This window comes from Sphaerodactylus townsendi, linkage group LG07, assembly GCF_021028975.2.
Source record: "Sphaerodactylus townsendi isolate TG3544 linkage group LG07, MPM_Stown_v2.3, whole genome shotgun sequence".
Classification (NCBI taxonomy): Eukaryota; Metazoa; Chordata; class Lepidosauria; order Squamata; family Sphaerodactylidae; genus Sphaerodactylus; species Sphaerodactylus townsendi.
In genome coordinates this window covers 65,641,179-65,668,067 of record NC_059431.1, presented here as the reverse complement: position 1 = coordinate 65,668,067, position 26,889 = coordinate 65,641,179, and the positions used below count along the sequence as shown (strand labels likewise).

The 26,889-nt window shown below is 42.0% G+C and overlaps 1 protein-coding gene across 1 annotated transcript in view; it reads left to right on the top strand.

Annotated features, from left to right (window-relative positions):
- LOC125436993 (dynein alpha chain, flagellar outer arm-like) overlaps nucleotides 1–26,608 on the top strand; it is a 59,632-nt gene extending 33,024 nt beyond the window's left edge. The window contains exons 11-20 of the mRNA XM_048504368.1: nucleotides 2,092–2,173; nucleotides 8,445–8,530; nucleotides 11,505–11,592; nucleotides 14,974–15,022; nucleotides 15,824–15,914; nucleotides 18,039–18,139; nucleotides 20,208–20,261; nucleotides 20,951–21,035; nucleotides 21,227–21,331; nucleotides 25,367–26,608. Of these exons, the coding sequence (XP_048360325.1) occupies nucleotides 2,092–2,173; nucleotides 8,445–8,530; nucleotides 11,505–11,592; nucleotides 14,974–15,022; nucleotides 15,824–15,914; nucleotides 18,039–18,139; nucleotides 20,208–20,261; nucleotides 20,951–21,035; nucleotides 21,227–21,331; nucleotides 25,367–25,471 (846 nt within the window). The 3' untranslated portion in view covers nucleotides 25,472–26,608. The remainder of the gene's footprint in view (nucleotides 1–2,091; nucleotides 2,174–8,444; nucleotides 8,531–11,504; nucleotides 11,593–14,973; nucleotides 15,023–15,823; nucleotides 15,915–18,038; nucleotides 18,140–20,207; nucleotides 20,262–20,950; nucleotides 21,036–21,226; nucleotides 21,332–25,366) is intronic.
- Nucleotides 26,609–26,889: the final 281 nt, after the last annotated feature.

Below are 26,889 nucleotides of genomic sequence, written 5' to 3'. Positions count from 1 at the left end.
AGTGAAGGTAAGCTGGTATGTACAAGAAAATATTTATTACATATTCATTGAAAAAGGCATCCTGAAGCAGAGCTTCAACCTTAAATGTTAAGAGTTACTGTTAAAGTTGTGCATAACTTCATACATTGACATTGACCATTTTTGCACAGCTCAATTACACCGGGGTTGAGCTAGGATCATATATACCTGGGCTGTACACACAGTTCCTCGCTTCTGCCCAGGAGCAGAGTTAATAACATTCCAGTCTACTCTGCACAACCGGAATTTCTGTATTTGCTTTGGAAGCATTTTTGAGCATGTCCAGTGTCCCACATTCTGATTGGCTGTTGCTTTTGAGTGGCAGCTTGAATGGACGTCAGGCAGGGAGATCAGCTGGCTGGTCTTTTGTGATTGTGCTGTGGGAATGGAAGAAACTGATCCATGTTTTTAATGGTTTAAAATAAGATTTTGCTGTCAGAGAGAGAAAACTAGTGAATAGGTCTGCTAACTGATTTAGAATAAAGCTTGAACTGAGGAAAATTGACCAAGTGATTGTTCTGATTGGCTGTTGCTTTTGAGTGGCAGTTGCCAGCACCTGTGAGCTTGGCTGGTATCCCACGTTCTGATTGGCTGCTGTTTTTGAGTGGCAGCTTAAATGCATGTCAGGCGGGGAGATCAGCCGGCTGGGTGGGAAAAATAAACTGGTCCAGCTCCTGATTGGTTTTTTCACAGCACAGGCACAAGCAGCATCACATTGGGATTTTTAAAAAGAACCTCCAGACTGGTGATTTTTGAAAATTCCAGGTGAAGGTAAATATTGCCCAGGGGAGGGGGGGCACCAAGGCAAACCCTGTGCACCTTTGGGAGCCATACAGAATTTCCAGCTGCACAGGGATATTTTCCGTTCTCACCCCAGGATATTTTGACTGTGTAAAAACGGCCATTTTGTGATTGACTCTACTGTGTGCAGTAGCCATTTTGAGGCTGCACCCACCACCCTGTGTCAGAGTTCAAAAGATGACTGCAACTTCGAAAAAACTGGGAATCCTTAGGCTATGCATGATTTTCACCATGGAAACAGGAGAGGTGCATAGCAATGCATTTTGCAAATCTTCCACATAATTGCCTCTGTGACATTCTCCAATAGCAGAGGAAATGCTGTAGAAGAGTGGATTTGGTATCTACATACCCTTCTTATTAAAAGAGATTCAAAAAGGGACAGTAGTGCTGTGTTGGAGAAAATGGGCTACTCTGAGTGGAATTTTTCCCTCTGAATACTGCATTGAGGAAAATAGTTGCACCCTTAGCTTGGTTCAAGCATCTTCCTTTGACAGTTCAAGAACTATGGGGAGACTATAATAGGAAAAGTGGTCCATTATCCCTGGTCCAGTTAGCCTCAAATCCAGGGGATGGTAAAGTATTCAGTGGGTCTTCTTTTTCTGCAATCTCCTCTTCCATCATTCCTCCCTAATATTTGTTTCTTTGAAGAATTTCCTTGGTAAACTTGGGCAGATGTTATTTTGACATGTTCAAGGGAGCTAAATATGTGGAAGTCTCCCAACTGGTTTTCTGTGCCTTGCCTATCATTTGGATAAGTAGCAACCTTGGCTGTATTCCAATTCAGAGAGTTTTAGCAGAGTGTTAATTAGCAGACATTAGACATTTCCAAGGTAACCAGCAGTAATAGTCCACATAGGTTCCCTGTGTTTTAGGTAAGGAGTCTAGGGCCAGACAAAGGACTATAGCAGACTTCCAGATATCAGCTATTAAAATATCCCCAGAGGTACATATTTGTAGGATGAAAGGCATTTAGAACAACCTGTCTTTTATACTTGAAAAGGAGCACAGATTAGAAGACAACTACTTTTCCTGAATCAAAATGGATCAGTAGTCAGTGCCTGCTCAGACCAACTTTTAATGGCAAACCTTTACAGCAATCTGGAATGAAACAATTTAATGTTATGTAAGTCTGCTATGTTAATAGTCTCTTCATAAGGATTCATTTAATTGATTTAAGAACAATTCTAATACTTTATCTGAGGAAGAGTAAAACAACTGACAAAATTTTGAGTGTTAAATTCATTACTGTTGCTATTTTTGTTCTTCTTTCAGGACATTTATTTGTTTGGAGGAATTTCTGAGACCAAAGATGGTAATAAAATACCAAACAATGATATTATGAAATTAAGTTTAGGTGAGTATGAAAATGAAGATGAACACAATGAATATGCTGTCATGAACAGATATTTGAATGTTATGATGGAAGAAAGGCAATATATACACAAAATATGTGCAAAATAATTACATTTTTAAATAACATTTTGTAAATTGGAAAGATTCAGTATTCCAGTTTTGTTAGAGTCTGTTTTTATCTTGGGGAATTTTATTACTTTTATTTCTTATGTCAGGAAGCCCTTCACAACTGTTTAACATGTATTCCTGATTTTTCAGTATACAGGCAAAAATTGGAGTGATTTTTTTTTTGCTCCATGGAGTCTTTAAACAAACATGGCAGCAAATGTATAAATAGTTAACATACCATTCTCTTTTGCTCATGAGAACTTAATGGTTTTGTGGTTAATTTGGTGGATTTGCATAGATATTTGGCTTTGAGGCAAGTTCTCAGTTGGCATGGGAGAGTAGTTTTCTTCTAGAGAAATGTCCCTCTTGTTGCAGGCAAGGTGGGTCAGAATTTTATACAGAAAATAAATATGTGTTTTCTCTTTCTCAGAAAAGGTCTTGCAGGAAACAATAATCACAAGTTTTTTTCCCCTGGGCTCATCAATATAACTTCTTATAACTTTTCTTTTCTCCCATCTTAATGGTGTGGGGGAATAGACAGTTATTCCTATAGTTGACTTACTTCTTATTTCCACTCTCACCTGGAGCTGGGAAGGGGTCACTCCATCCTGTAGCCAGTAGTTAGCATTTGGGCCATAAGGTCTCGATGGTTGGGCACCAAGTAAATCCAAAAATGGGGAAGCACTGCGGGTCATGTCTCATATGGCCACTCAAACAGATGATGACACAATTCTATTCCTTGGGCAGCCAAAATCATATGGAGGAAGGATTCTGTAACCAGTTATAAGGCAAGATGGGTGATGTTTTGGGAACTGGGAGGGCGAGATATATGTTCATAAGAGGGCAGTTTGTGAATCCAAATAAATGAATTTGAGATGGCTGAGGAAGTAGGAGAAGGAGTGCAGGATCTGGGGGACAGCTTCAGATTTATTTAAAGGTGGGAAATAGAGGTAACTTGCCCAAAATGTGGCCCAGTCTAGGGTTGCCAACTGTCAGGCTGGAGCCTGGCAACCAGCAGGGAGGCATCAGGGGGAGGGGAGCTCCACTGAGTTTTCCTGGGAAGAGGCTCTCACAGCCAAAAAGTTTGTCTCATTCTTTTGACCTTGTGTTCATCTTACATTCCTGCTCTTCACGCCTTCTGTAGTCTGGGATAGTATTATGGGCTAAGGAGGGGGCGGGAGGAATAGGGTTTGATATACTGGGGTTGTTTGAAGGTTCTGGCAGAATCAGCTTTTTTCCTCTTACCCATGTATCTACCAAGAAAGGCTTCTTAACCATCAAGTTACAGAGTCTGATTAGGATCATAGGTCCAGGGTTTGACATTTAGCTAGTTCTATCATCAACCCACTCTGACTTCCATGGACTCAAGCAGTGGAGCTACAGGCAGGACCAATGGGGCTGGGAATCAGGATCAGACCCCTTGCACCCAAACGGGGAGCAGGGCTGGTGATGAGCCCTTGGATCCCGACAATTATGGAGATGGGGAGGGCATGATAACTAAGCCCCTACAGTCAGAGGGGGCAAGGACCTCATTCTGGATACACCCCTTGAACACATTGTGTTCCAGGGGATCTCCTGTTCCCTGTTCCGGATTGCTACGCACCCAACTTCCCACCCCAGGGTGAGGAAGAAAGTGCCCTACAAGACCAGGAATGAGAGACGGAACTCTACCTGATTTTGACATGCAGTGGATCATGAGGAATACTACTCCAATGATTAGATAACTCAGGGCCTTTACCAGGAACAAGCCCTGAAGCGTGGGGCAGATGCCTGGAGACAAGAGAAGGATGCAATGCAACACAAGATCTACCTTCTCAAGAAGCAAAATGGCACTGCTTATGGTCTGACCTCATCAAGACGGGGCCAACCAACCTCCAGTGGGAGGTGAGGGAGTACTGCAACCTTCAGGAGGGATATCGGCTGGAGGTGCAGGTACTGGGATGGGGTACGTCCTGATGGAGCGGCTGACTACAACCAACCTGGCCCCTGGGTCGCTCGCAGCAATAGGTACTGGGACAGTCTATACAACCAGTGGGGTCACCAGTACGGATACCAGGACCGGGGGCCTCCCGATGGCATAAACTAAAAGTTTGATGGCAACCCAGAGATACTGTCTTACTTTCTCATACAAATGGAAACCTACATGCAACACCATGCCAAGGAGTACAAGAATGAAGCAGACCAGATCCATGATGTAGGTGCCCTGCTGGAAGGAGAAGCTACAGCCTGTTATGTAGGCTTGTTCCATAGCCATGCCCCTGAACTGAGATAATTCCATTGATTCATGATGGCATTGCAGCACTGATTTGAGGACCCATTAATCAGAAAAAGGCTAAACACCAAAAACAATGTGTAAAGCAAGGCAACTGACTGGTGGCAGAATATGCTGCCGAGTTCCAACAACTGGATAGCAAAATAACAAACTGGCCAGAACATGTCCTGGTCCACTCATTTAAAGAGGGATTGAATCCCAAAGTGTCACAATGGACATTGGTGACTAGCAAACCATGGAGCCTGATGGGCTGGATTGTTCTGGCTGGGGAGGCTAAGTCCTGACTGAATACTGTACAATGATTCAAGAGAAAATCAAACCCTAAATGATGGTCTCCCCCAACTCCCAGAACCCCAGCCAGGGAATCCCCCAGCAGCCAGCCATGATCAGAGCAAGAAGAAACACGGTACACCCAGCACAGATGTCTGGAATTGTGCCTACACTGTGGGGAGGTAGGACATCTAGTTGCCAACTGCTCTGAGAAGCATGGCACAAAGCCCTCCTCAGGAAGCTTTAGGCAAGGAGGTGGCAGGAAAGCTGGGTCCCAAAAAGACATAAGGGCAGGTCACAAAAAGACATCGAGGGCCGCAGGGCTGAACCTGGAAGTGGTTAGCAACAATTCTACTTCTGAGGAGTTGGCTGACAGCGACTCTAGTGAAGGGTCAGCGGGAAATGACAGTGACCTGGCCTAGACGGCACCCGTGGCCAGGTCCCTCCATAGGGCACAAAAAATTGTGTGAGTGGTGAAACGAGACCCCTAGTACTTCCCTTGACCCTCATGAATCAAGCAGCTAGGGTGCGTATTTTGGTTCATGCTCTTATAGACTCTGGGTGCTCAAAGTGTTTGATGCAACCCTACATAGCCGATGGATTGGGTCTGAAACAAATCCCTCTCACAAGACCCATCCAATTTGAACAAATGGATGGTAAACTCATGAGAGGCCATCCTGCCACACAAAAGACTGAGAAAGTTTTGGTATACTGCGGTGCGCATTGGGAAAAGTGCAGCTTCATTATAATCAATATGGCCAAATACCCAGTAGTATTAGGAATGTCTTGATTGGTGGACCATGATCTAGATATAAAGTGGTCCTGCCAAGTGGTTAGATGACCTACATTGCAGATCCCATACCATCTCACAACCTGATGTGATGAACAAAGATGGCCATGGCTCTTCATTGAGGCTGCCCAAGAAAGCAATGGCAGGCAAGGCACGAGATGAGCCAGCAACCCCACCCCCCGCAGGACTTTTAAATGATTTTTGAAGAGGGGGGATGTAATAGGCTACTGCTGCACCAAAAAAGTACTGTAAAATCAAATTGATTCCCGTGGCTAAAATGCCAAAGGGACGTCTTTATCCCATGAGTCCAACCAAGGTGGTAGTCCTCCAATAGTTTCTTGACAAGAATTTGGTGCCCAAATTCATTAGACCAGCCACGAGTAAATTGGCTGCCCCAGTCCTCTTCAGGAAGAAGGACGGGACTTTGCAACTATGCACAGACTATAGAGGCTTGAATACAGTCTCTATGTGTAATAAATAAATGTGTAATAAATCAAGGATTTACTGGCCAGTTTGGGGCAAGGACAAGTTTTTACCAAACTGGACTTGCGGGAAGCTTACTATAGAGTACAAATAGCCAAAGGGTTGGAGTGGATGACAGCTTTTAATACTCGCTATGGTCAATTTGAGTACAAAGTCATGCCCTTCAGTTTGAGAGGGGCCCCTGGAGTATTTATGAACTTGATCAATGATGTGTTTGAAGATCTCCTATTCAAGGGTGTGGTAGATTATTTGGATGATGTACTGATCTACTCTCAATCAATGGAGGAGCACTTCAAATTAATGCGGGAAGTCCTAAAGAGACTGTTAAAGAATGAACTCTATGTCAAACTTTCCAAATTCCACAAAGATAAACTGGACTTTTTGGGTTATTGAGTGTCGGGGGGTGGGATTGAAATTGACCCATCAAGGGTGAAGGATGTGTTGGGTTGGCAAGCCCCCCGAACCCGCAAACAACTACAATAGTTGTTGGGATTTGCTAATTTCTACTGGGAATTTATCCCCAAGTTTGCAGAACTTACCCTGCCCCTCACCAACCGCTTAAGAACTAAAGATAAGGGGCCTGGAGCCACATGTCCAGGTGCTCCTCTGGATTGGACCCCTGCCTACCAAGACGCTTTTACTAAGTTGAAAGAGGCTTTCATTTCATCTTGCGTCATGGTGTCCCCACTACACCATTTGCTGTATATGTTGATGCTTCAGATCAGGCAATGGGGGCTGCCCTCCTTCAAAGAGTGGATGATGGCAAATTGCTTCCCTGTGTCTACTTATCCAAGAACATTACAGGTTTGGAAGTAAATTGGACTGTAGGAGACAAAGAGACTGGGGCTATTAAGAAAGTGCTGACTATTTGGCGCCATTGGTTGGAGGCGGTGAAAGAAGAAGAGTTGGATTTATATTCCCCCTTTCTCTCCTGTAGGGAGACTCAAAGGGGCTTACTAACTCCTTTCCCTTTCTTCCTCACAACAAACACCCTATGAGATAGATGTGGCTGAGAGAGCTCAGAAGAACTGTGACCAGCCCAAGGTCACCCAGCTGGCATGTATTGGAGTGCACAGGGGGGGGGGGCAGCAGGGGAGAGCCCCGCCCACAGGGGGGCAGAGACAGTTTGGTTCAAACATTTAATGGGGGGGTTGAACCCGTGAGCCCCCTTACCTACGTCCTTGCACAGAACGCTCTCTCACTGTCTCCACCCCCTTTTATAATCTTTCTTCCTTTTTTTCTCCCAGGGACTCCCCATATAACCCAATAACAGCCCACCTGCCTTTTTATGGCCATTCCCTCTCTCTCTCCTACTCAGCACTCAGTTTAAAGACAAACAAATCATTTCAACCCAACTTTAAAATCGTTACAGAGATATTATGCCAGGTAGATTTGGAGAGGGCAAGTCCGGACAAAGTTTTTACTTAGTGTATGTCTTTGTGGGTACACCAAGCCAACACAGAGAATGGGCTTCCCATTTTGGCACTGCATTGCTAGGCACCCCAAGGATTGGCAGAGATGGGTAGAGACATGGGTTTCCCCAACCTACCATAGGTCGGTCTGGCAACAACACCATACTTAAGCTACTGTGGTATAGTAATTAGAATGGTCAGAGAAAGACCTAAGGACTGTGCTGTCCTGTATGAACCCACACACTTACGTCATCTTTGGAGACCTTGCTTTGGTTGCCCCTCCATATGAAGCTAGATAGGTGGCAAGCCAAGGGCTTTTCTCAAGCCAAGGGCAAGCCAAGGGCTTTCTCAGTTGTGTCATTAGAAGTTTGGAACTTCATTCCCAAGAAGATTTGTCTGCATCCATCTGTCAGTGCTTTCCCAAGCAGCTGAAGATTTTTGTGTTTCTTCTGGCATACCACCAATAATGGTTACTAAGCCTTTTTGTGGTGTGGACAGAGGAGGGTAAAGGTATTGAGAGTTCACCATGCAAAGGACAAGGAGAACTCCTCCTTTGGCATAATAAATCAACTTTTATTTCATCTTGTATTCTTGGAAACTTTTCCCCCTTTGCTTGATAGTTTCACATAATCTCTTCTATTTCAATGCTGCCATTACATATTTAGTTCTGATAAGCAGATGCAAAATAGACAATGTTTCCTCTGAAAGCACTTTTTCTTTTTAGTAGAGGATTTTTAAGAGAGGATTTTTTTTATACTTTCCGAGCAGCATTCAAAATTACTGTTCTCTTCCTATCATGTCCTGCAATTATACCGTCTGACTTTCAAAGGTTTCTTATGAGATATTTATAGTACTTGTGAACACCTACAACATAATCTACCATGGAAACTTATCTTTCAGATTATTATAAGTGACTTTTTTCTTTTGTGTTCTACAGCACGGATGAAATGGAAAACACCACTTTATGTAGGGATCCCTCCTGCTAGCAGATATAACCATGTAGCATTTATTCTGCATAGCCATGTAAGTGATAATAATTCTGAAGCCAAAGATTTGCCATTCTTTGGGTTTTAGTGTGCCTCACGGTTTACTTGGAAATTTTACAGCTCTTCAAAAAGAATTCTGAGTACAGGTGCCACCTGGAAGTTTGAAGTCTATGTATGGTTTCCTTAACCTATTGAAATGACTGAGAGATAGAAGTTTCTGAGGATTAAATTTATACATTGTGGACAAACACAAGTCATAATAGCTTGATAGCCCTTTTAATACATGAAAAATCATTTTAGTAGGAGTAACAGAGTGGAGATTGTACAGTGGAAGATGGGATACTTAGCTTTTTCTTTTCTATAGGTTTTCATGTTCAAAATGGCACCTGCGAGTGGTTTCCCCTGTCTCCATTTAGTGCCATTTGTCCAGTGGTGGGATTCAGCAGGTTCGCACCACTTTGGCAGAACCAGTTGTTAAAATGGTGCTTGTAAAAAATCAGTTGTTAAATTATTTGAATCCCACCACCCGAACAGGTTGTTAAATTGTTTGAATCCCACCACTGCATTTGTCTGTTTACACCCTGGAAGAGACTTTTCTTCTATTAAAAGCAACATTAGGCTATTTTTACATGTGTGCACATAATGTCATTTGGGCATAAAGGATCAAGGTCTAGACCTCAAGAAACACATTTCAAATACAAGAAAAAAATTCATATGCACTGAATAGTTTCATCAGCCTTCTTTCTTCAGAATGTAGCTCAAAGTAAGCCTTAAGGGGAGGAATAAACTGGTCTTTTTGCATTCTTTCTACACCAAGGTTTAGATTACAGTGGTTCTCAACCTGTGGGTCAGGACCCCTTTGGGTGTCGAACGACCCTTTCACAGGGGTCGCCTAAGACTCTCTGCATCAGTGTTCTCCGTCTGTAAAATGGATAAATGTTAGGGTTGGGGGGTTATTATTAAAGGGTCACGGCATTAGGAAGGTTGAGAACCAGTGGTTTAGAAGAACTTAATATCGCTGAAATCAAACTGAAGCGACCTAGAGCATGATATACAAATGCAGTTCCCCCCAAAGTTGATTCAGATCTACTGATCTGGCTACGTTGTAATGGGATAAGTCTCTTCCTCTCTTGGAAGAGAGATACTATGTTGTGGGCAAATGACAACTTGGCAAGTTGCAGCTCATGTTATAATGTTGGATAGCCTGTAGCCAGGATCTGAGGCCAGAGGATACTTCCAGCAGCTTGGCTTCTAATGACAAGCCTCTCCAGAGAAGATATACTGGGAAATAAGTACTCAGAATATCTGAACATCCTAAGTTGGACAAAGGGATATTTTTCAAGAGACTTTGCCAGCTGTCCCTCTAGTTGAGGTTCAGCTGACTAGAATGTTCTACTTTTTATGTATACTCTCTGAGACTTGCTGGGTTCCTCTGCTTTATTCAGTTTTGTTTAAATACCGTGTTTCTCTGAAAATAAGCCCTATTGTGATTTTTCAGAATTTTTGGAGGATTCTTAAAATATAAGCCCTCCTCCAAAAATAAGCCCTACTGGCAGTTGCAGATCACAATCGCAGACTGTGCTCCCTGCCAACCAGGATGCAGCTTGTGGAAGCAACAGGCTGCTGAGGGCCTGTCTTAAAGACAGCTGTGAATCACCCACCAGCTGCGGTTGCCTCTAGGGGGTGGGGGGTGGATCCAAGGTGACTCCCTCCACCCAACTGAGGGCGGAGGCGAAGCCCGGGCCATGTTGGGCCAGGGCTGACGTCACACATAAGGGAGGGCTGAAAGAACCTTTAAAGGGGACAGCCCTCCTTTGTGCTGGCCATGTGCTGCGGCCAGCCGACGAGTTGCCCACCCACTGCTACCTTGCTTTATTATGGTGATGCTTGTTTCTTGTCATAGCCCTTTGGCGGTGGCGCATGGGTATTGATCTGGAAGTGCCGACGGCAGCAAGAGGCAACCGTCCTGCCGAACCGACAAACAGGGAACACCTCTGGCCAGGAACGTCCACCCGGCAGAGCCTGTAGCTGAGCAAAGCCCAACGCTGGGCATCTGCCCGTGGGAGCTTCGCTAGGAAGCAGATAGGCCAGATCAAGACCCATGCTACTCCTCACGCTTCTGTTTTGTTTGGTTAATAAAATGGCTATGGCCAAAATGTTTATCCCAGCAAAGAGTTTGGTGTGGTTATTGGAAAAGGATCCACCCAGGTGGTTTTCACCCTCAGAAGGCAATGAATGACTTATATACCGTATTTCCCCGAATATAAGCCCTGTGTAACATATTTTCCCAAATATAAGTCCTACCCCGAAAATAAGCCCTAATGCATCTTTTGTTGCAAAAATGAATACAAGACCCTGTCTTATTTTCAGGGAAACATGGTAGCATTAATTACATGTTATTGAATATTAGTGTATAATAAAAAGGAAGGATAAGCTGTCAGGAAGTATTATGAGAATGAGGATAGGGAAAGTATTTGATAGTTCAGTAGGCTTAGGTTTAATCAGTGGACTTAAAGTACAACTCTGTTTAGGATTGCACAGTAAACTCAGTCAAAGCAACAGTACCATTACAGTTCTAAGCACCAGCTGTTCCTATTACTTGTGGTGCCCATCATTGTATATTGTGGCAGAGATGTGTCTAACCTCAGTGGTGTTCTACTGTAGACCACAGATGGAATAATAGTGAAAGATCTGTTGGATGATAGATTTTATAACTGTTTTCACCATGACCCCGCAAAGATTTCCCATGAGACTGCTTTCAGCTTTCTGCTCTTCAACCATCACTCCTTCTCCAGCATCAACTTCCTCATTTTTTCCTCCCCAAATTCTGGTTCCCCACAATGCAAGGTGCCTCACTAGTCAATCTGGCCTTGCATTTCTTAGAAGGCAATCAATTTCTTAGAAGGCAATCAATCTGGCCTTGCATTTCTTAGAAGGCAAAAGTTTTTCAAGTGTGAGTCATGTTAATGTTGCTCTCTAATGCCCATTAAGCATTTTCATGTTGTTCACAGCTCTATATCTTTGGAGGAATAAATGAAGATGAAGAATTCAATGATCTAATAGGAATGAAACTGATAAATCCTTCAGACAGACGACCTAGTGAGTTGCTTCAGCATTTATTCAGGGGTGGTACATGCTATTATCATGAAGCCAACTTATGTTATACATTGATATTTCTTCCCACACCCTGCACACAGAGTCCTGCACTAGATACCACAAAGGCACTGCTGGGAGATGCTTCTTTTAGAATTACCAGATTTTTTAAAAAAATTAATCATTACATTGTTGGGCATTATTTTCTTTTGAATTTGGCACCTTATGGTCTAGTTAATGATGATAACAGGCCTTAAAAGGAACTGAGCGGCTTCAACTGATTTCTTTTCAGAAAAGAGTTTAACGTTAACCAATTGTTGAGCTCTGTGTGAATATGGATCTAGCAATGGGTCTTTCCCCACTCTCTTCGATCCTCCCTGAGAGCAGATCGCGGCATCCCAGGCGTGCGCCCGGGCGTCCCCATGACCCCGCGCTCTGCGCGGGATCATCAAAAGGTGCCATTAAGAAGAGCACCTGGGATGCCGCGCGCTGAGGGGGCGCGACAGTGGCAGCGTTGGGGCGGCTGCGCTGTCGCCGCCCCTGCCGTGGGGAGTGTCGGGGGACCCTGCGCTACTCTCCTCAAGTAGCGTGGGGCTTAAGGTAAGTGGGGAAAGGCCCCTTGAGTGTGACTGGATAATGGAAAGGAATTGTGGCCTTACTAGTTTGAATGGAGATACCATCCATTTTGCAGTTAAAAACCACAGCTGGAAAGAATCTAGCAGATCACCTTGATAACTTCAGTTTTCAGATGTGGACAATCAACCTATTCAGATGTGGACAATCAACCTATTTTGTTTCTGAGTACATTGTGCTACTTTCAGTAGTAGAATACATCCAGCCTCTTGAAACTGATTTCACCAATACTAAATTTATGCACAGTATAATGTTAAATAACCACACTTTCAAGAATAATGTTACTAATTTATGTAGGCAACAATAGTAGCTTAGCCCAAATTATTGCTAGTAATGTAGACTGTTATAACCTGAACTGGCTTTTATCTGCCTTCTTATTTATTTGCACTACTTACCTGATGTTGATTTTTGCCTTGTTTTAAAACATTCATAGGGTACATGCTTCAAAAAGTATGATGATTTTCTGAAACATTGCTTCACTGCTAGCCTTCGAATTTCACCATGATTGTGCCTTCATCCTGCCAACCTGATACAGCAGATACCACAAACAAATCTCAACATACATGTAACAAGAATAACACAAGAAATCTTCATGCTCAGATATCTTCCCACTCTCCTCACACAAGACAAGTAGTTCAAACACATCATGGAATGAACAAATTGTTGTTTGGTGTGTTGTCCAAATAAGTGAAATGACAAACTGTGCTTTATTTTCTTCTCTACAAACTGGATTCTAAACCATAACCTTAATCACGCTTTGCTCACAGTGGAATAAACTACAGTTGAATATTTCACATGATTTGTACTTTACAGCAAACCACAAGTTGTTCTCATCTTGAAAGACTTCAATCTCCACACTGTGAGGGATGTGCAAACCTGATTTCTAGCATCATTGTCCATTTCCACATGAGCTATCTATCCTGGGATTAATGCTTTCATAAAGATTTCTCCCCTACTTCTTCACAACTTTGTGATGCATTAATATGCCTCCTGTGGGGGTTCCCCAGACACAACATTGTTAATAAAGTATGAGCTTTTTCCTGTACCTTTACCACACTGCTGAACTTGCAAATGTCAACCTTTGGACAACTGAACTTGTCCAAACTTCAGTTGTCAGAACATAAGAAAAGTAACTGTACCCACGCCACTTCAACTAGCAAACACAAGCAATATACAAGTGTAAGTGATGTAATATAATAAAGTGCAAGAAAGTGCTGAGTGCATACAATAAAATATAAGTAAACAGTGCTCAAGGGGAAAAGTTCTCCCAAATTCAACCTCAGAACATAAATAAACCAGGGTATCACACTTTTCAAGTGCTATAGCCAAAATACCCACATCATGAATAAGACACAAAGTCTTCTTGGCAGGAGAACATAATCCGCAGACCTGTCAGGTGGATTCTCCTGGAAAATGTACCATTTGCCATTTTAGCTGACTGAGACAATCTCCTGGTCAGTTGGCAACAAAGACAATCTTCCATTAGTAAGCAAGAACATGATCCGTGGTATAGGCACATTTTTGAATTATTTTCATCAGTACACTGGTAAATGTTGCCAGTATATGTAAAGGGCTGGAAAAGGCCCCTTGCAGATCCCACATTTACCAGTGCGCTGATAAAGATCATCCAAAAATGTGCCTATACCACGGATCACGTTCTTGCTTACTAATGGAAAGATTGTCGTTGATGCCAACTGACCAGGAGATTGTCTCGATAATATATAGAATAATTCAATAAAAGCATATAAAAGCACACAACATCAGAACCATGGAAGACATCCAGTAACAGTTATTGGAGGTTTGCCAAAGGAAACAAAAAGACAATGGAAGATTCTTTCAATGTTAGAGGGAGACAGGCAGATCTAACTGGGAGTAAGTTCCAAAGTTCTGGTGCTACAACTTTCTTGGATGGCCTTCTGTGTAGCCTCAGAAGGAAGTGGCAGCCAAAGCAGGACTTCCAAAGATGACTGGAGCCGACAACTAGGGTCATAGCCAGTGTGGTGTAGTGGTTAAGAGTAGTGGGCTCTAATCTGGAGAACTGGGTTTGATTTCCTACTCCACATGAGCGGCAGGTTGTAGTGTGGTAAATCAGGTTTGTTTCCCCACTCCTACACATGAAGCCTGCTGGGTGACCTTGGACTAGTCAATAGTTTTCTCAGAATTGTCTCAGCCCCACCTACCCCACAAGGCGTCTGTTGTTGCAAGGGAGAGAGAAGGAGTTTGTAAGCTGCTTTGAGACTTCTTATGGTTGAGAAGAGCAAGGTATAAATCCATTTTTTCCCCTTCTCTTCTTTCTGCAACACACTTTCTTGTAGTCTGGAACAATAACAGAAGATACACTAGGTACCCATCAAACAGTTTAAATTCTTGGTCCACAGCCATAATAAACAATGTGCAGATAAAAGTCTTCAGCACAACCTGATCATACAGTTTTAAACAAGCCCCCACCCCCCATCAAAGTATGTACGTGTAAACATGGTACTGGATTGAATGTTTAATCTGTTGGAGCAACAAAAGCAATAATGGTTTCACATGTCTCATTCATCACTTGCAGAAACTGCCAAGCAATTCTCTTGTGTGTTTTTCTAGTGACTACTAATTTATTGAAACAGTATATACTGATTATATGTGCAGTCACATCACCTTGGACAAAACAGATTCTTTGTTTGTTTTTTCTTATGGCTTCCATGGGAACTTATTAATTTATTTTTAATCAGCCCTGTTTCTGAAATAATTGAAATCTTTTTTTTTAAGTTATGAAGGAGATTTTTTCAGAATTGGGAATCCATGGACTAAACAGCAGGTAATGTTTGTGTCAGGTATTGGCCCGTCACCCCACCCCCACCCCCCAGTCTTTTCCCAGTGGGAAAAGGCAGAAAGGACTTATTGCTTCTTCCCTTCCTCAGTTTTTTCTGTAATACAGATAACATATGGATGTAGGGTCTTTCACAATAAAAATCATCATAACAAGCCAGCTTGATTTTACGGACTTCCTTTAGTATGTTTCCTGCTATGCTTCACAGTTTTTTCTGCAAGTGAAATAATAGTTTTTAAAAGAAATCTGGTATATTCAGACTTTGGTAATAAAATGTTTTTGGCCAGCTGTGAAGGGTTAAAATAATCACACAGCCTGTATGCAACTTTGCTGATTACAGTTGAAGCCTAAGAACACATTCATGGGAATTAGCCTCATGGAATCCACCGGAGTATGCCTTTGAGTAGACCTGCTTAGTGTTGCTGCCTTAATCTTAATAGCCCAAGCTGCATCTAGAGAGGAGAAATAGGTGATCAGAAGGGGCAAGCCAGAGCTAGCTTCAACTTCCCCTCCTCATCTGATCCTGGTGGCTGCTGCTGCCACATATTCATTTTTGTGTAACATTTGCTCATAAAGAGATGTGGCTATTAATCCCAAATTATTTTCTACATTATTTTCTACAAATCTGGGGTTTTCCTGAATGTACTGATCCTTATATCATATCCGTAGCTGCACCTGTTGTGCAGATTTACCTTGGCTATTACATGCAGACATGGGAATCACAACCAGTTAGCCACTGTGCCTCGCATTTGATTCCAAATTCACTTTCAAATTCACTTGGCTGTGCAGGTTTACTCCCACCAAAATCCCCAAGGTGAAATATGAGTTAACAGAACCTTCTTTCCTGTCTGGAATTGAATCTCCCCGGCCGTCTGCTCCAGTGAGTGCTTCATTTCAATTTTACTACTTTTCTCTGTTCTCAGTATAACATTCCTGCTCTCTTGTTATCAGACATAGGAACAGCCCTTTCACCTGACAGTTAAGCTCCTAAGGGAAGCCCTGACTTTACACCTCAGGTGCATTACAATAAACTAGACTGAAACAAGAGTGCGGAATCCCAAGGACATGGTATTTCCATACCATTTATTCCTTGTGGTAATTACCAAAGAATGGCTTCCTGCCAGCTGGACTTGTCATATGTGTTCAACATTTCTGCCTGGCTTTCTAATTGTTTTTCCACAAGAAACTTCTCTTTATAAATAAAACAAAAAAGTAAAAGAGAAGATGGAAAAAATATCCCCAAGGATACATCTATGCTTGGAGTAAAGGTACTCTGCTTCAGCTAGCAGATTTAGGGGAAACAGTGGTTTAGGTCAATATATTTTCACCACCATTGAGGAGTAGCATTTGGATTTTCTGCCTCAGATATCAAAGTGTTTTGGCAGTTTCTGCTTGCTTTACTGGAACTAAGGCTGGCCAAAGGGAAAGAACAGCAATAGCAAAAGCAACAGGAACTGTCTTCAGTTCTTTCTCCCTGGTCCTGGCCTACACAGCATCTTCTTGTGCTGTTGGGTGCCAGTTTTTGTACTGAAATGGCAGTGTAGAAAGTAGAAAGCGGACACCCTTTCTCCTGTAACATTCTTCTGTTAACACTGTGCACAAAGCTGTCAAGATATTGTGTAAGGTATGTACCTGCAGGCTACTCCTGTGACAACCCCAAGGCTTAGATCCAAAAAGGCACAAGTTTGTTCTTCTGTCTAAAATGTTAAGACATGAATGAAATATAAATAAATGAATCTCCTGGGCAGTTGTGCTTGCATTATTTGCCTTGCCACTGAGTCTTCAGCTCCATTTAACTTTCTTCAATAATTGCCAGAAAAAGTCTGCGCTAAGTCATTGTATAACCCGCATGTCTTTTCTGCTGGTACAGCTTGAAACACAACTCAAGTGCACTTTCAAAAGAAACCATTTGCTGTACAGAGAAATGTACGTTTCATATGTTCTTTAAATCATTTGCTTATAAAGATCTCCCAGATTACCACGCATCACCATTACTTACTGAATTAATTACTTAGTAATTAATTTACTTAGCAATTAAACTACTTATTAAATATTTGCCTACATAGAATACTCCTTGGCAAATGAATTAATTAGTGTTGAAAGCTGAGAAACCACTGTTAAGCAGCAAGCATTATACTATAAAAGAATAAATTAGCGACATAACGCTTCTGCTGTTAATGACAATTTTATTAATTAAAAATGCCAAGGATTTCCCCACTCCCTTTGGGATCTGGAACATTATGTTTCAGAAATCAAATTCTGAAGCAGGGCAAGATATATAGCACATGTATTAATTTGTAGTACAAAAAACAAACAGTCTAATGGTGTAACTACCTGATGTACCTGACATGTGCTGGGTCATGTCTGCATGGATGGACTCATAGTCCAGAATACATCAGGAGAACTCACCTTAAAAAGTACTTGTTTGCTGAGTGCTGCGAGTGGGAGGGGAGAAGGAGCTTCTGTTTTCCCTTCCACCTTGCTTTCACCAGCCGAAAGGTGGAGGAGGGACTTTAGCTCCATATGCCCTTCCTTGGACATGTGTAACAAGAGAAATTCAGTGAAAAGACTCCATGCCCTTTCTGCTTTCAAAAGCAGGATTGGAGGGAAATTAGAAGTTCCTCCTCCCCCTCACAACACCAAGAGAATGAGCACTTTTTAATGTGAGCTTCCCTGATGCAGCTCTGACAGTCTAGTTGTGCACCTGCGACCCAACATATGTTGGGCACATTATGAAGCCTGGCCCAAAGGAATCCTCTTTCAAGGGCTGAATGAGAGGTAGGGTCCTGTACTACTTTAGGACTATATTTGTGTTGTTGTACGTACCATTCCCTCACTGCTGTGAAGGAGAAATCTGCCAGGCCAAAAAGGGAGCCATGGTGTGAAAACTCTTGGCTGTCTGTTCCCAATTGAAGTGGAGAGGTTAATCATTAAATAAGCTTTCTCTTCTATTATCCTTCTTTACTGCAACTCAAGCAGTGATAACAAATAACTCTCTACACAGGCAACCCAGCTCCAAGATTTCCATTCAGTGCGTAACCAAGCAATGGACATGATTATAACAGCCTTTGGTTTGCTGGATTCTGAGTTTCAAAAACTCGGCATGTAGGTATTATTTGGTATCCCTGGAATTTCTGTTTAATCTAATGCTTCAGTAGGAGCAGGATTCTTAAAAGGGAACAGTATCCTTAAAGGGGCGGAATAAGCAGATGTTTGACAGAAAATTAAAAAATGTCCTCATTACTTTGGGAATATAGAATGTCAATACTAATCAAATAGTTTTGCATCAGTACAGGCAACATGCCTCTTATTGTCATAGTTAATGCTTCCAAAATAAAAGTGAAAATAAAAGTAGTGCTATTCATGCCTCACTTCTCCAAACAGTGAGAAGTGTCTTGGGTGGTACTGATTTGGGTTCATTTCCTTCGAAGGAGAGAGAGTACTGGTATGTGTCATTTGCTTTACTTGCAGATACACAGGCAGAACACAGAAAGGCACTCCTATAGGGCAGCAGTTCTGCTACTCCACATCAGACCCTCCTCCCCCGAGACAGAGACCCTGAACCCCTCCTCCCAAGATGCTTCAGACATCTCAAAGCAGTTTCTGTCTGCATCTCTCCCATCATCTAAAACAATGCTTCCTCTTCCTCACAGACAATATCAGCTGCCTCCTGTCAGCTGAGCTGAGGGATCATCACCTCCAGGCCCCTATAGGCCAGAGCCATTTTCTCTGTATATGCTGAGGACATGTATACAATTGTTAAGACACATTACTTTTCTTTTTGTCACAAAAGATAGACTGAATCTAAGCTCATAACAATACTAGTGATATCTCCTACAATCATACTGTCTCACAATGTGATTTAGTCAGCGAATGATTGATACAGAACCCTTCATCTGCCAGAAGGAAAAGGCAGCTAATTCTCATGGTTAGATTCTTATATCAAAATGAATGCTTCTCAGACGTTCCCTGTGACCTTCAGCTAGCTTTGGCCATGGCTATTGTACCCAAGAAACTATGTGAGTTTCAGTGTTGGAAAATTGCTGGCAGCATTGTTTGAGATCCCCAGCTGCCTCACAAAAATGTTCCTTGGGAAGAAACCATGACATATCAGTTGGAACAGATTTGATTTTTCCAGTATCATAGCCTTAGTTAAGCAGTTGTTAAAGGAATTCTTTTTTTCCCCTGGAAGTTTATTCCCCTCTTTAACTAGAGTAGGGGCCTTTTCCCCAAATACACTTTGGCAGCTCCTTCAGGATTATCAAGTCCTGCCCCAAATACTGCAATCTCTTTTTTAAAATGCATGCGAAGTGTATCTATTTTAATTGATCTTAATGTCAGATACATCACACAGGCCCTTTCCGCACAGACCAATAAACACGGGTTAAGGACAGGATAAAACCCGGGTTGGGGGGCACTTTGCAATGGATCCCACTCCTGAGTCTACTCCGCGTTTTCCCTCCCAACCTGGGTTTTACAAGAATAGCGATATATGCAATTCTTTTGTTTTAACGCACCTTGCAGCTGCGGCTGAGCAAGCTGTCGCGGCTGCAAGGCGTGTTATGCAACGGAGTCTTGGTTTTTTTGCTTACCTCCCAGTTCCCATCTGTGGAGCCACGCAGGGCTGTGGAGCCACGCAGTGGCTTCAGCAGGGCTCTGGGGTAGCATGGATGCCTGCTGGCAGAGCTGCGCATCAGTGGGAGGTAAGTTTTAAGGAAAAAGACATGCCTCCATGTGAAGGCACGTGCCCTGGCTGATGCGCTGGCTGTTCACGGAACAGCTGGCCATGTGAACAGCCCGGGCCATGCCGAGTATGTTTATCCCAGCTGCAACCCGGTCTAAATTTGCTGTGCAGAAAGGGCCACAGTCTTGGAGCACCTTTTTTTGTGCAGCAAGTGATTTCACACAATATTTTTTATTCACTTTACTTCTATTTCTGGAACCAGGATGGACATAATATTTTGCTAGCTCTGGTAGAAAGTCCTTGCGCAAATCTTGCATACCTTTAATCGCTTTTTAAAATTCTGCTGAATCTTGCATGTATCAACTTTATCAATCTTATTTTTAATTCCTGTACAGAGGCAAGCATTGATTCAATTATCTGCATTTGGTCTGGTGCAACTGGGATGGGTGGATTCAAAATAGTTTTGCATTCCTCCTCCTTTTCTTTCAGTTTCCAACTATATCAAAATCAAGTCTTTTTACTCTGGGTGGATTATAAATCTGGGTGAGTTATAAATCCTTTTCTTAAGGAAGCTTCTTAAGTTTGTATTTTGTTACATTGTGGAGGAGCATTCCAGCAATGTTGCGTTAACAGAGCTCTAAACAAGGTCTCTCATTCCAACATGGCAAAATTTATGACGTAGTTCATAAATCAGACACATAACTCAGTTGTACTTTTCTGTTTATAAGTAAATTCTTGCTGGGTGAAGTATATGATGAAAGATGAGACTCTTTTTTCATTTCTTACCTTCTTCAGAAAAAAAAGTAGCATCACTTAGAGATTAAAGTAGTTTTACAACTGCGTCTTTGCCTTGATGGTGGTAGGCAGGGCCAGGGCCTCTGGTTTTCTTCCATTGCCCCTCACCCCTCTATTCCGATCTCTGCAGAGTACAGTGCCTTTCTTCCTGGCAGTTTCCTTTAATCCAGGGGACTTCCATTGCTCAGATATATCACCCAAGTGAAAAAGAGACAACAGTGTTGTCTCTCCCTCAGGAGCACTACAGCCAACATAATGCCGGAAGCCAGAAGTCTGCAGGGACACCTTTCAAAATAAAACACACTTAAAAACAAGTGGTCCTTTTTTCCAGAAAGACTAAAATCATCTCTTGTTGTGGACATCACTAGTTCCTGGCATCTCTTTTGATGTTGTTGCTTGGCTAATCTTCTATTTATTTCTTGCATGTTTCTTCTCAGTGCAAAAGCAGAATTGGTCCAGGCTACAATGGTTTTACAACGTGAAAAGGAGCAGTACAGCAAACAGTTCAAAAATCAGCAGAAGGTAAGTTTGTTATTCCCCCAGATACTCAGTCTAGCACCAGTTAGTGTGTTGTTGTTGTTGTGTTTTGTTTTGTTTACTTATTGTTAGTTGAATACATTCTAGAGCATGTTAGATTAAGGCTGTGGAGCTATTCTGATATCAATAGATTTTGAGTGTGATTAATAATTATTATAAACGTTTTAAAAAAACAGGAGCTGGAAGAGATGCTAGAAAAACACAAAGCACAAAATGAAGCATGGCTGAAAGCCAGAGCAGAAGAAAATGACAAGGAAAGGAAAGAAATCTACAAAATGAGGGTAAATATCAGCAGATTTGGGATATGAAGCAGGACTAGGAAATTTCCCAATAGATTGTTTAAACTAAATCAGGGGTCTGCAACCTGAGGCTCCGGAGCCGTATGCGGCTCTTTTTGACCTTGCACTGCGGCTCTGTGTGGCTTGGATCCTCTGAGCCTCCTTCGGAGAGTTGCCGTAAAGGTTAATGGGAAAGAGCCCCTGTTCCTAGAGAGGCACAGCCTGAGACAGCTATCCCAAGCCACTTCCAGCTTCCCTGTCCCAGCTTCCTGGTTGGCTGATGCCGGTGATGAGGGCGGAGGTGGAGCACCGCTGGTGGATCCTCTTGAACGGGTGAGCAATGGAAGGCAGGAAACAGGAGGGAGTTGAAGGAGCGCAGATTTTCAGTGCAATCCTGACCTCAGTCCGCCCCCCTTGAATGGGGGGCCAGGGGTTGACCCTGCTTTGGGTGGCCTCATTTTCCCCTCCCCGGGTCCTTCTTGGGGGGCGGGACTACATGGGGGACCCCTGCAGCGCCACCTTGGGTTGCAGACCCCCCAGCAGCCCCACTGAGCTTCAGGGGCTTTCCTGGCAGATGGCAGCCTGGCTGAGTCCAAATGAGAAAGACAATGTCAGGTTTTAAATGAGTTATTACCTACAGCCCTGCAAGGTTGCACTCGTCAGGGCTGTTTGATGGGAAGGCGGGAGTGGGTGGGAATTGTTTGCCTCTGCATTGCCAAGGAGGACAGGAGCACATGGGGAAAGCCTTTCACGTGGATCTTGGAAGGTTTACTTCAGAGTAAGTCAGTGGAGGGTAAGCTTGTAGATCGTGGAAGGGAGGAAGGCCGGGATCATCCTCAGCCATGGTTGTCACGGGTTGCCAACTCCCGGCGGGCAAATCCCAGGACATTTGGGGGTAGATTCTCAGAAGCTGTGACTTTGGGGTCCAGGACAGGGGCCACGCTCAGTGAGGAATATAGCTGTCAAGTCCATCCTCCATGGCAGACATTTTCTCACAGCGGGGAGAAGTTCAGCCCCCCCCCTCTGGAAGTTGACAACCCCATTAAAGGCACCAATTTTGATCCACCATCCAAGTGGAATTTGAGGGGGTTCTGGGGGGGGCATAATCAATGTCTTTCAACACAAGAAAAGAGAAATGTGTGAAACAGGGGCTCTATTGCTGGTCATTTGAATCATGTACAAAACAACAGACCCCCCCCCTTTTTTTCCTTTTTGCTTTGATGGGTAAAAATGGGCCTCAAAGAAGGGAACTTCTTCCGGCATGAGAATAAAGTCAGTGTTATCTTCATTTTAGAAGTCAAAAAGTATTTGCAGCTCCAAGTGTTTTCTTTTCAGTGGAAAACAGGTCCAAGTGGCTCTTTGGGTGTTAAAAGTTGCCGACCCCTGAACTAGATGGTAGTTCTAGCAGCATGAGGAGTGGCCAAAGCCAGCCACAACCACCCTTCCCCTTTCTGACTATATGGGGAGCTTGGGCAGTCATCACTTATTGGGCCTGAAAAAGTACAACTGTGGTGGTGATGGTTCAACCATCAACTGGCCTACAAGAATAAGCATGAGTTTCCCAGATTTAGAGTTGCTGATTGGCAGTGGTAGGGACATGTTGGGAAGACTGGGGTCGAGCTGAATAGCCCTTGGAGGGAGGTAATAGTGGAACAGTCTGGAGGGGAATGGGAGAAGGCTGCCAGCAAACTGGTGAGTCACCTTCAGGGTCTGAGAATAATCTCACCCAGTGGTTTAACATAATTATTAAAGTACATAGGAAGAAAAAAACTGTTGTGGAAGTCTACAAATTAAGTCCTAATTTGCTGTTTGCCTCTGATCCCCACCTTTAAGGAAAGACTGAAGCCACTGAAGGTTTCATATCCATCATAGATTCCAGCTGATCCAGCAAAATATCATATATTAAATGTTATTGACAGATGTAGTAGAATTAACAGAGATGCATTGTTATTGTCCATTTCTGAATGTGAATTTATTTTACTGTTGTGACCATAGGCTATAACAACATACATATGATAAATAGTATACAACATGTAACAAACTATAACAGGATAACATACAGCAGTAAAATAGCACTAATTTTTAAAAAACTATACACAAAATAAACAAGCCAATAGAAAATAAACCATAAAGCTAGACATAACCTTAACATCCCATATAAAATGTGCCATCCTAAAATCTCATTGAGATATTTGAGAACAATTTTCTTCCTTATGATTCATGATAAAAAGGCAAAATAAGCAACTTTAAGAGTAACTAGAGACGTAGCATCTGCCAAAAAAACCCTAATACAATTTGTGCCAGTACCAGGAAAATTTACCATGATTTGAAACAGTTATAACATATAATGCTGTATAACAGACAGTATAAGGCATAGTGGATAAGGTTGTCAACCTGATTAGGACATCATGGACAGAATCTCAAATCCATGGGGACTTTATTAAATCTTCCCTGTAAAAATGTTCAGGGCAAGGTTTGAAATTTTATGTGTGTGAAGGCTTTTCTTTGAGCCAGATTTGTAAGATCTTTTAATAACAAAAGAGAAAATTAGTATGTTTGAGCTATGTATATCACAATGAGAATTGTGAAATTCAAATCAATTCAATATCATGGGATGCATGCTTCTCTAGAAGCCATTTACGAATTTTTTTGTATCCAATTTTTTACCAACTCAATAGAGGGCAAAGAATATGCTTGTAATATGCTGCTGGGATATGAAGCAGGACTAGGAAATTTTCCAACGGATTGTTTAAACTAGATGGTAGTTCTAGGAGCATGTAGACTAATTGATCCCCTTCCCAATAGAACCAAAAGCCACATTTGACCATGTCTGAGATATTTTCAGCTTAATGTAATATTTTAATACTCTCAGATGTGCCCTCATAGAAATTCATGGTACGCCTGCCTCTGTCCTTAAATGGGTGGCCAGGATTCCCTGAGGGAGACCAAGAATTTTCCTTATAAAATGTTTTGGATTAATCCAGTTATCCAGGATCTTCCTATTCCATCCCCAAATCTCTACCCATACAGGAGCTTTGCCTGGAACTCTTTGAGAGCTGGAACTATAAATTGCCCGCTTTTAGAGTAACAGGATCTTCACAAGGCTTATATCATGCATTGTGCTGCTATGAGACTGGCTTTTAGATGGACTTGCCAAGACCATGATGTTTAAAATGCAATGCCGAGATATTTGAAAGTATGGCATTGTTCAGTCTCGTGATTATGGATGAACCATGTATACCTAATTCTAGATCTACCAAAAAACATATTTTTGTCTAATTATAATTAATTTTTAGATGTTCTTTATTGTGATCATTCATCAGTTATTAAGGCTGTCCAAATCACAAAGCCAGGCCTGAAGCTAGTTCATGAGCCGCTGTGTTATCTACTAACATTCTGCCACCATCTGTTCAAAAATCTCATACCGAAAGACATTGATCAATAATTGCCAATATATCTTAAACATCTCTTGAAAAGATGTAAAATTGTAGCTTCCATCATCCGTTCAGTAAATCTCAGGGACAGATCAATAATCTCATCTTTTTATGATGCCATTTTACCAGCCATCAGTAGCAGTTCACTTTTCAAGAGATGACCTTCCCAAGTACTCAGACTGATATCTTTAACTACCCATAGAATTCTGATACATAGATGCCACTGACACTTCCAGTACAGGATCCATTCTTAATCTGGATTCCAACTGTATGCTGATAGAAATTGTTTTACCCTGAACTAAATCTTGCAAAATGATACCTACATCAGATTCTGCAAGGATTTATAATTTATAAAGCAAAATAGATAAAATATGTGTAACACAGACTGTAACAGACTTCTCTCTTTCATACACCTCTGAAGATGCTAGCCACAGATGCAGGTGAAATGTTAGGAACAAGATCTACCAGACTACAGCCACACAGCCTGAAAAACCCATAACAACCAAAGAAGATAGAGTTTATTAAAAATCATTAAATAATTTTTAGGGTAGAAAAACGAAGCCAGCCAGACTATGTAAGAACATGGTTTCTGATTTTATCATAGGAGGAAATTCTCCAGGAACAGGATCGGTTGAGAGAAGAACAGCAAAGCATTCAGAAGCGCAATCAGCAGCTACTTTCACTAATGCAGCAGTTCAAAGGCATGTGAACAGTGTGCTGAATAAAACCTGATCACATGTCCAGATCAAAGCAACCACTCAGCACCACTTGAACAACTGATCTCTTATGTCTAGCATAACAAAGATCCAGTTACTATACAAAATGAAGTTTGATCTCAATAAGTTTTCATTCAACTTTAGGACTATGGTTTAATTAAATTCCCATCCACTTTTAAATGGGCTTTTCTGGCTTTTTCAAAATATAAAGCACATGTCTACTTAAATAACTGGACAAATTACAAAGTGCTTTACAGGATATCTTTATTAAGAAAGATTAAATACTGTGGAAATCTGTGAAACTTCAAAAAGATCATGCTTAGGAAACAGTGTCATTAAAAGAACAATTTGAATAGGATTTTGACTAGACCTGCTTAGGATTGTTCTCTAATTTGAAGCTTGTCCCACTGATGGGTTGGGATTGACCCAGTGGTGGGATTCAGCAGGTTCGCACCACTTCGGCAGAACCGGTTGTTAAAATGGTGCTTGTAGACAACCAGTTGTTAAATCATTTGAATCCCACCACCGGAACTGGTTGTTAAATTATTTGAATCCTACCACTGGTACCAGTGAAACATGGGAGCTCATCCAAGCCTAATCTGTTGGAAGTCAGTGTTTTGAAACTATATAGCACTGACAATTTAAACATTGCATTATTTTATGTGGTTAAGACTGATAAATGAAATGGGGAAGATTAATTCATTGTTTCTCTTTGTAGAAGAACTGGGTATCTCCAACGTTCCTATGTTACACTTACATTTTCACCAGTGTAACTGTGCTGTTACTTAATTATCTTTGATCGAAAGTTCCTCAAATCTTTCCTCAAAGCAAAGTGTTCAACAGCAATATTTTTTCTTTAATTTGACTTGACAAGTTTTAAAATGTTTGATGATTTAACAATTTCTTAGAGCAGGGCAAAGATTCATGTTCTTTTGTATGGAATTACTAGCTAGTTTCCTTTGAATTGATCTATGAAGAAAGCAACACTGAATTATTGCTTTGTGGGGATTCTCTATAAAACCTATGTAAGAATATATGTCTTTGTTTTCTATGAATCACTTGATTATCTGATTGATGATAACCATTTTGTGCCACAGAATGAGAGGAATAAAGTGATACCTTTTTCTTGGTTTGGTTGGTTATCTGCATTTTAAAAGCCAAGTTGGCCAAATCTGAGGATCCTTAAATCTGGAGATTGGACCTGTGAATTAACAAGACAAATCTTTCTACAAATCTAAAAAATGTTCCAGGTTTGTAGCAAAATCAGAAATACATTTACAAACGGATGAGGGGTAAAACAAATGGTAAAAGGAGCAACTTTACTTACAAAATGAATGCCCTCCGTGTCTGCTTTTAGGCAACTACAACAGGCTTGGTTTCTGTAACTCAGTAGGAGGAAAGGGTGCTTTCT